General features: G+C 34.2%; 1 protein-coding gene across 4 annotated transcripts in view; it reads right to left on the minus strand.

Annotated features, from left to right (window-relative positions):
• Positions 1–6,309: 6,309 nt before the first annotated feature.
• The window catches only part of LOC18426680 (basic helix-loop-helix (bHLH) DNA-binding superfamily protein), a 7,978-nt gene continuing 3,890 nt past the window's right edge, over positions 6,310–10,397 (minus strand). For 2 of the 4 annotated variants that reach the window (XM_020662617.2, XM_006833322.4), the window contains 3 exons: positions 9,248–9,301; positions 7,925–7,969; positions 6,310–6,747 (listed from right to left, as the gene is read on the minus strand). In XM_020662617.2, the coding sequence (XP_020518276.2) occupies positions 6,619–6,747; positions 7,925–7,969; positions 9,248–9,301 (228 nt within the window). In that variant the 3' untranslated portion in view covers positions 6,310–6,618. The remainder of the gene's footprint in view (positions 6,748–7,924; positions 7,970–9,247; positions 9,302–10,397) is intronic. The other 2 variants (XM_020662618.2, XM_011622270.3) reach the window with 1 other exon arrangement.

Here is a 10,397-nt window from a genome sequence, read left to right on the forward strand (position 1 = left end):
TTGATCATCTCAACCTCAAGATGCATAGACATGAGAAAAAAAGGATTTCAAGTTTTGAAAATAATGCATCTTGTAACGCAGTTTTGGACCGTCAATTTTCAAGATTGTCAAGTTTTCATAGATCTGCTCGATTTACACTATTTTTTAAGCTTTAATTTTTATAATTAAGGAAAAAATTAATATAGAGCCGCGCTCTAAATAATCAAATTAGAGCCCACTTCAAAAATTTCACTAGAAGAGGTTGTTTTGATGCCCAAATATCTTCAAATTGATAATCTCGACATCAAGATGTATGGACATGAGAAAAAAATGGATTTCAAATTTATTGTGCATCATGTAACTCATTTTTGACCGTCACTTTTCAAGATTTTCAAGTTTTCATAGATCTGCTCGATATACATTATTTTTGAAGCTGTTAATTTTATTATTAAAAATAAAAATATATTTTAAGGCTATCACAAAGATTTCCCGTATTGAAACCACATTTCTCGATACTATTTGAAGGTGTGCTTTACTTCGATTGTTTAGAACCTCGGCTCTATACAAACTAAACCCTATAATTAAAGATGAAAATATATTTATAACAAGGATTTCGAGTATGAAACCACATTTCTCGACACTACTTGAAGGTGACCACATTTCTCGACACTATTTGAAGGTGTGTTTTACTTTGATTGTTTAGAGCATTAGTTCTATACAAGCCACACCTTTTATTATACTATTTCTCCTTTATCTACAGATAAATTGTATTCTACTAAAGATACATCCTCAACCAACTGATATTGCATCCAATAGTCAATAATAATCGTGACTATTATGATCTCATTGTATACATGGCTTGAGAAATTGTCGAAATGAATTAGTGATAACATTGAAGGTTTTGAATATTATGCAGGCGAGAGAGGAAATGAGGGCTTTTTTGGGACTCAAACATGGGGTATGAAATATTTGAGGAACATTTTGTGAATGGATGAGAGAGAGAGAGAGGAGAATTTGAAAGAATAAAGTGGAAATTGATAGGGTAGGAGATTTGGTGGAGATTCGATCCGCAAACAATGAGATTTTGGTGAGAAGAAATAGGAGACCAAACGAAAAAGAAACAATTTAATCTAAAGGGCGTGGTTTCCGCAAGGTTGCAACCTTAAACAATCCAATTAAGGCGCACCTCCAAAATTTATCTAGCATGTAATTTTAGTGTAAAATTTTTTTAAGATTATCTGAAAATTTATTTTGATATCTAATTATAAAATTTTAAACTCCAAAAATAGTTAAAATCAAGTAGATGTATAAATATATTAAGATTTTGAAAATAAATGGTCTAATAATGTGTTGTAAGATGCACTATTTCTGAGACTTAAAAAAAAAAATTTGTTTTTTTTTTGTTCATATTCATGTATCTCAATCTGAGATGATCAATTAGAGGGTTTTTCAACATTAAAACAATATTTTTTAATGGATTTTTGGGATGCATATTTAATTCTACATTTTAAGGTTTCAACCTTATATAAACTTTTTCCTAATATAATACCTCGCTTTCTTCTCCTAACCTCTCTTTGGAGAATGTAAAAGTACAGTGTTGGTTTCCCTTAAAGTAACATTTTTTTTTTTAAGCTTATTTAATATTTTTTTATACCACTGTTAAAATTCCCCCATGAAACCCTCATTATTGTTTTATTATTTTTATATTTTGATATTTTTCTAAATCCACAATCCAGACTAATCCGAAGCAGCGATCCACCCAATCCCACATTGAAATGTTGTTTGGGCAAATCCACCCCAACTATCCGAGTTTTAAAACAGTATTTCAAATCATTCAATATATATAAAACCTTTAAACCAATTAATCCCTCTTGAAACGTGCTACTAATGGGCCGTGGGCTTTATGATTTGAATTGGAATGTATTTGGGAAGATTTAGTATTCGTTTTTTTTGCAATGAGAACATATTATTTAATCTCTAGTTATCTCTCAGGCATAATTGTCTTTTTATCTTTTGTCGATAAACATTTGGAAAGGGATAGATCCTTAGAAGGCAAACAATCTCACAATCAATTTTGCAAAGATTAAATATGTAGAAGGTTGATAAATGTTCCTTCATTTGCCCAAAACAGGGAAATGTTCGCGACAATGTGATGTCTATTCACCACCCAATCTTGTATATGGAATCTGATTCTAGTCATTATCACGAGTATACTGTCCCACGGGAGCAAACTGTCCACTTGCTCCCTCAGGTAGAAACCAAGCTAGGAGTATGTTTAGAATTCCAAATTGCAAAAAGTATGTATAGAGATGAGGCTTTAAACCAGTGGTTTAAAAAATGGATAGGTGCCTCGGATCGGGTATCCCAAAAATCTATCTGGATCGGTGAATCGGCAGTTCGGATCTGGAATCGATCGAATCAGTCGGATTCGGTAATACAAAAATCAAAAAAAATTATTAAAAATCATTACAAGTGTTAGGAATCCAATAAGAAATGGGGTACTACATTATTAACTTTATTTTTTTCATCAACATGTGAATATTGATATGTTCATTCCCTGTATGAACTTATGTTAACCGTTAAATTTACATCAAACAAAAGAAAAATCATAGAATTATCATGGATGAAGTATATAATCATATATGGACTACAATAAATAATAGATTAAATCGATGAAAAAATGACCACCAAAATCTCGAATTGGCGGAAAACCCTAATCCACTAAAAAAAACTCAAATTATTACAATCTAATTAATTATAATATTATATACTAAAATTGAAATTGTTGGTTTACATTTTATAGTTATTTTACTATACAAATAATAACAAATCTAAAATATCTTATAATATCATCTAATTTAAAATATATTATCGACAACTATAAAAAAAGATGTAAATTACATAATTTATAATACAAATAAATTAATAAATAAAATACAAGATTTGGTTATCAATGTAGAAATTATGAGAATGTGTACTAAATTTCAAAATAACACTTTAATTTTTAAAAATCTAATTTTTAAGATTTCTAAAAAAAATTTAGTGGAAAAGATTGTTAGGAGAGAGAGGGAGAGAGAGAGAGAGAGATTTCAAATGGCCTCATTGTATGAACCTTATCTTTAAATTAATATTCCTAAATTTATGTTAAAGATCACCATGTTATAAAAATAAGAAATATAAGACTATTTATTCTTAACTAAAAAAAAAAAAAATCTAACAATAGGCATTCATGTATGAGAGAAAAAAAAAGAGCTAATATGCTTCAATACATATCTAATTAAAACTTACGATAATCGCAGCTCAAATGCATGCTTGAAAAGCATGATACTTGTTGTATTACCTTTCATTTATTTATTGATAAGAAATATTTGTTATATTAACCGGGTGACTTAGTGGAATCAACATAGTCGGTTCTTCTCTAGAACTGGGCTACTCTGCAGACTCAGTGGTTCACTGTAGTGACTCGCCCAGTTCTACGTATGCAAACTCGGCAGTTCACTATAGCGATTCGTTAGTTCTTCTCTAGAACAGGGCGACCCTGCATATTTCAGTGGAATCGACACAACTGGTTCGTCTCTAGGATCGTGCGACTTTGCGTATACCAATGGAATCAACACAGGGTGTCCGATTCTAGTGTCGAGACCGATTCCCATGTCAACTCGAACGAGTCCGTTGCGACTCGCCATTTTTTAAAACACTGCTTTAAACAATCAAATTAAAGCCCACCTCAACAATTTCACTAGAAGAGGTTATTTTGCTGCTCAAATATCCTCAAATTGGTCATCTCAACATTAAGATACATGGACATGAGAAAAAATGGATTTCAAGTTTTGGAAATAGTGTATTTTGTAATGCATTTTTAGGCCATCAATTTTCAAAATTTTCAAGTTTTCATAGATCTGCTTGATCTACACTATTTTTGTAGCTTTAAATTTAATAATTAAATATGAAAATATATTTTAAGGCTCTCACAAAAATTTTCAGTATTGAAACCGCATTTCTCGACACCATTTGAAGGTGTGCTTTACTTTGACTGCTTAGAGCTTCGGCTCTATACAAACCGCACCCTTCCAAATTTGGATATTTAACCTCTAGAAATGCCAATAAATAAATAAATAAAATAAATTCAAATCACGCACTCTATGTGTCCGAGAAGAATGACATCAATATTGAACAGGGCCATCCAATATTTGGAGCGCAAGATCTAAGTATTGAAGATCTCAAAATCCAACTTTTTTTTTTCCTTTGAAAAATAATCATCTAATTATTCTTATATGGGTCTCAAGATGTTAGATCAAACAAATTATCCTATCTAGCTCTCTTGGCCAATGGAGTGAGTGTACAATATGCTCCCACGGGGGCATGCTTTAAATGTAAGGGGTGTGGACCATACTGTTAGGATTTAAGAATCCTCTTAGATGCAAAAATAGAAATCCCAAAACATGGATCCCACCAAGATCGTGTACTTATCCAGCTAGAAACAAAATAAGAGAGAGCATGATCCATAATACAAGAAATAAAGCATGAAACACACATGCCACAAGAACACAAAGATTTACGTGGTTCACCCCAAAAGAGCTACATCCATGGACATGACAAATACTAATAAAAGTTACATTATAGATTTTGGGACATAGAGCCTCTTATGAACAGAAGGCCTCGTCTCTCTCTAGAGGAAGTCATCGCTCAGATATGGTGACCCAAATGGGCATGTATATTCTTTCAATTTTCATCCCATATATATAAGGTTAGGACGTTATACTAAATAGAAAACTTCTTATAGATATTACAAATATCTCAAAAAGTGATATGGTGGCCCAAATAGGGCACATATATTCTTTCATCCTATATATATAAGGTTAGGACGTTATACTAAATAGGAAACTTCTTATAGATATTACACATATCTCAAAACCAAGAGATATACTCAAGAGTCCTACTCTTTTTTTGTTTCTATTTTCTTTAGAGAACTTATCAATATCAATCCCAATCCCACATAATATGGGATATCTTTATATCGGTGATTTTGGGTATCATCATATCCAATACATTCAACCACATACCCCCTAGGCAATTTTCTCATAAAATTTGCTATTCTTCCACGTCTCATATAATGCAAATAGTTACAATTAATAAAAGTTCAAATTTCTAGATACATTGATTTAGACATAATAGCTATCCTCCTCCTGTGGACTGAATGATAATTGATTTGACAAAAGCAATGGAGATGAACAAAAGATTAGGATCTTCTCATTAAACTCCAATTGGGATATATTATCATGTCTTAAACATGTGTTTGGCTTTCATCGATGCCGTGTGTATAAAATTTATAACATTCTTGAGGTCTAATCACATGGTTAGGAAGATAAATTAATATGGGGAAAGTATTATGTAGGGTTGGGCTTACTGGAAAATGTATTTATGGTGTCAAAAGTCGTGCAACTTGGTCATTTCGATAGGGACAACTATGGTTTTAGAAAAGAAAACAAATGATTCATCTTGTAATACATTTCTGGATCATTCCTTTCAAATATTTATCCAGCGGATTTACAGCACTTTTTTAGTTTCAAATTTCACAATCAAGAGTGCAAATAAATCTGCAGGATGACAAGGACTTTTGGCATGGGAAACCACTTTTTTTTGTCAGGGTTTTAAAGTGCACCATTACAAAATATGGGATTTTTGTGAATTATACTACAAAAATCACACCTATTAACAAGGTGCTTATTGAGGGAGATTCCAATAATTTTATTCAATTTGCCTAAGCACAGTAGAAGAGGATAAAAACCAAGAGGATTATGTTTTTATGGAGAATCTTGTAAATTTTTTAACACGCAGTGTGAAATTTCTGGAATTTATCCTCCAGGGTAAAGTACAAATCAAAAATTCCTAAAAAAACGTCTTTTCTTTAGTAGGCAGAGTTCAGGAAGGGACATTTAATGCACTAAAATGCAATATCCCTAACGATGCTACAGCAGTTCAACATGTTGTGGTTTGTTATGCCCTATAGCTGTCGATCCGACATTCAAAATGCTGCATCTTAGGCCCCTTTACATTGATTCGGAAAGTACACCCCGGTCCCATTCTGCTTCTACTGTGCAGAGCCTGGATGCCGAACCTATCGCATAATCAAATGTAATGGGTGGGGGTCCCAAATGCAACATAATCGCACCCATTATTTCGAAGGATTCTAGTTCCCAATGGCGACACAATCAGCAAAACAGAGCCACATTGAAGCTAAGAAACTCAAATCTACAGAGATGTTCTCCACCATGAAGGCCCCAATCTACTTGAAATCTAGTTTCAATTGCACTCTCAACAACAGTGAAGTAGAGAAATATAAATTACTTTGAACTCTTAATAAAAGTTAAGTTGAGAACTGAATGTAAACTACATTGAGATGTTAAGAAACATGCTATAATCATTCTATACATGAAAACAATCTATGAAAGGCCCAAGAGGGAAGTTCCCTGTAGTTCTCCCAAGTGGGTATCATAGAATGACATTCTTATAAGCCACACTTATTCCTTTCTTAAGAGCATAGCATCATGAGCAATCAGCCTTGGATTTGAGCAGAGTGACTGCTCATGATGTTATAGCATCTCATGAAGCACCAGTTCCACTTTCATATTCGGCTTATCAGAATCCGCTGCCAAGCGTCGGTGCCCAATAATCGGCACCATTGTCACTGCTAACCGGTAGAGTGCAGGATAGGGGCACAAGGCACAACCCTCTACTCCTCAAGTCCTTTGGTTCATCTTCAGCGTCCTACCATGGTCAAGATTATCATAGCATGAGGAAAGTTAGTGATAAATGGATAATTTGAACCTTTTGAACTTATGACTATACATTCTTGAATCCAATGGTTAAAGCAGGGACTTGTGATGACCACAAGGGTCCTATGCTTGAGTCTGGCAACTCAACTTAGCTGAGTCTCTAAGAGACTAAGGTAAGTCCTCAAACTATTAATATTTTGGATTGTCTATAAAGAGACCATTTATCTTTTGTACAAGACGGTCACAATCATTCGTGTCCCTTAGATTTCAAAGTGGGTGGTTGCAAAAGTATTTTTAAATAGACATAAAGTTCCATAAAAAATTCTCATACTTCATGACTCACCCCAAGCCATCCATTTTGACATTTAATGAGTGAAAATAGTTGTGACATCCTTGTACAAAAGGTAAACGGTCTCTTTGTAGAAAATCTCTTAATATTTATATCATGGGAAGAAGCGAAATTTGGCTGGTTCCCATGGTTTTGATTTTGCTTGGGCAGCATTGTTCGCAAACTCGGCCGGTCCAACTCGGAACCTAAACCGGAATTAGGCACTGGCCAATCTGATTTTGGCCGGTTTTGTTGGCCTGGCTAGGCATTTAAAAAATAAAAAATAAAAAATAAAAATAATATATATATATATATATATATATATATATTTCTAAAAAACAAGGGATTTGTTTGTATCGTGGTTCTTGAATATTTTTATCATTTTGAAATATATTGGAAATTTTTTTTTCCATGAATACTTATTTTTACACTTTCCCATCTTTTTAAAAAAATTTCAAAATACCCCTGTGTACTTGTTGTTTTTTTAAAATCCATCTTTTTCATTATTTTTAAACTTTATTTTGGATGTGTTTCGTTTAATCATATTTTAAATATATATTTCATTTTTTTTGGATTTTTTTTTTTTTTTTAACACTTTTTGGACCGATCGAGACCTGCCCTAGTAGGCCAATCGAACTGACCAATTTACTGATTACTCGGACCTGGCCCTTGGCTGGGTTGTTTTCTTGAACACTGTTGGGTAGCCTGCCGAGTCCGAGTATCTCGAGCGAGTGCTAGTCGGACTCGCAAGTTTTCGAATATTGCTTAAATCTAATTAATGATACCAAACAAAGTGATAAATGTTAAGAGATTGTTTGTTTAAAAGATTATTTGTCTTTACCTGATCATTGGCACCACGTCTTTTCTTGCTTGATTCATTCAAAAGCTGATCAAGAGAAAAACATATCAACCAAATTACTTTTACCTCAATTTATCACAGGACTTTTTTTCTTCTCTCTTTTCTTCCTTTCACTTTTTAAAGTTGTGCATACTTGTAAGGATTTCATTGTGCTTAAGCTTTCATGTAATAAGAAGTTGGTCTTCTTTAAAGAGATAGATTAAGAAAGGGTTTCAAGGTCAAAAATTCCTCCTTTGAAAAAGCAAGTTCCCCAAAAATAAAGGGCATGTTTGATTACTCGGCTTTTAGAACTTTTCGAGTTCGTCAAATGGGCAGTGCAATGTTGTTTTGGAATTCGCAATTTCCCGCTGCTTCCAAAATAATGTAAATTTACATTAAAATTCAGATGCCTCGCTCCGATGCTACCCTAATAAAAGGCCTACCTTTGGAAGTTGGAGAATCTTCCGCCAATCAAACAAGCCCCAAAATATGGTTTTCAATTGAACACAAAATCAACAATTTCTTTTGAGAAAGCAAGGTCCCCAAAAAAAAACTTCTAGTCAAGAACACAATAAGTCATCGATGAAAAGGATGTGATTTCAACCGGTCTTCATTGACATATAAATTATACGTTTTTGGAGGCTGACAACTATCCGATTGAGATCAGACGACTGAAAGTGAATGAACAACAATGTCCAGATCAATTTCAGACTACCAAGAATTCCAAGCTTTAACTTGTGACATTGTTTTCATCTCACTCTCAATCGTGTGACAAATGTCAGAACGACTATCAATCTCCATATATACACAACTTTTACCCTAGTTGTGACGTTATCATCTCCCCCAAACCAAAAATATACATAACTTATATGTACATGGAAAAGGGTATCAATAGTTCAAGTCAGGAGCAGGTCGACCCCGATCTGTAAGGGTCTTAGCTAGACCTACACCACCCACGTTGAATTAGGTATAACGACCTTGACTTGAACTATCCCGATCTGACAAGGTGCAAGATGGACCCAGACTCAAACCCAACCTAACCTAAGTGAGGTCCAGGACATTTGGCCCCGAACCCGACCCACCATATACAATATCTGAGTCCATACAGTCCCACGTTCAACCCAGCTGATTGCCACACATTTGTATGGAGCACCATGTAAAGAATAGATATTTAGTTATTTATTTATTTATTGGATTGGTAAGACAAGGATTCCCATAGTTTACTTTGCATTAGTTTAAACTTTAAAGTGAAGATGAGCAATTTCCAAGGCCATAAGGTGCTTTTGTAAGGTGGGAATTGGATCCTATAAAGCTTAAAAAGCATACCTGCCCAGGGTCTTCTGGGAATCTGCAACCACCTCGAACCTGGCTTCCTCGAACCTGAGGATTAACCTTTGCTTAAACCTCTGGAGTAAAAAAAGAAAAAAAGAAAAAAAGAAAGAAAATGTTTTCCTTTTGATAAAAATCAAAAGAAAAAGCTCCCTTTTTTTTCCTTGTTTTTATAGAACTCCAAAGAAAAAGTTTGAAAGAAACAAGAAAGCATGCACGTGTATCAAGCATCACACGTATGAAACTTTTTCCTTTTTTTTATGAGAACTTTTTTTCTTATAGGAAAAGGTATTTAAAGTGATTTTATTAAAGGTTATTTACCAAGAAATCAAAGAGAGAGAGAGAGAGAGAGAGGGAGGGGTTAAAAGGGACTTTGAGTAAAGGGAGACAGGCACGAGCATTGTGCATACATGGGAACAAATGCAGTTTGCCTAGTTTGTGGAAACGTGGATGAAAGCATGCTTCTCTCTCCCTCTCGCAACATGCCTATATCTCTCTCTTTTATACACAACATGCAAATCTCTCTTTTATACACGCACCATGCAAATCTCTCTCTGCATTCATGTGCAACCTATGTGTCACCTTCTCTCTCTCCCTCCCCCCTACACACCCATGCACAAGCATTATTTCATGTCTCTCCAATAAATTACAGATCGACTACACAGTTTCAATCTCATTACTTGCATGCATCAACGAACATGCCTCTCTCTCTCTCTCTCTCTCTCCCAAAAGTTCAGTAAAAAGATAGAAACACAGCCGGGAAGGTACTTAGATCATTGCTTCCAAAGAGAAAGAATTGCGGAATGAGTGAGACTAATTGATGGGCAATCCTTCAAAAATTATCATTTTTGTCAAATCAGTGAGAACCATTCATCAACTACACAAACCTCGCATCCACTTTACGAAAACAAACCTCTCTCTCTCACACAGATAAACACACATCCAATTTACGTGACTTAACACCCCTATCATATCTCTCTCTACAAATGCACCAACACATGCAACCCAACATCAAGTCCAATTTACCAAACCAAACAAGCCTATTTTAAGTTAAGTTTGCTTACTATACTATAATATGCCTTCTCTCTCTTTCCACACGTGAACCATCTCATGCACAGAACCTCAGATCCAATTTATGACTAAACAC

The sequence above is a fragment of the Amborella trichopoda genome, chromosome 5 (genome assembly GCF_054954075.1).
Source record: "Amborella trichopoda isolate Santa Cruz 75 chromosome 5, AtrichopodaSantaCruz75HAP2 v2.0, whole genome shotgun sequence".
NCBI lineage: Eukaryota > Viridiplantae > Streptophyta > Magnoliopsida > Amborellales > Amborellaceae > Amborella > Amborella trichopoda.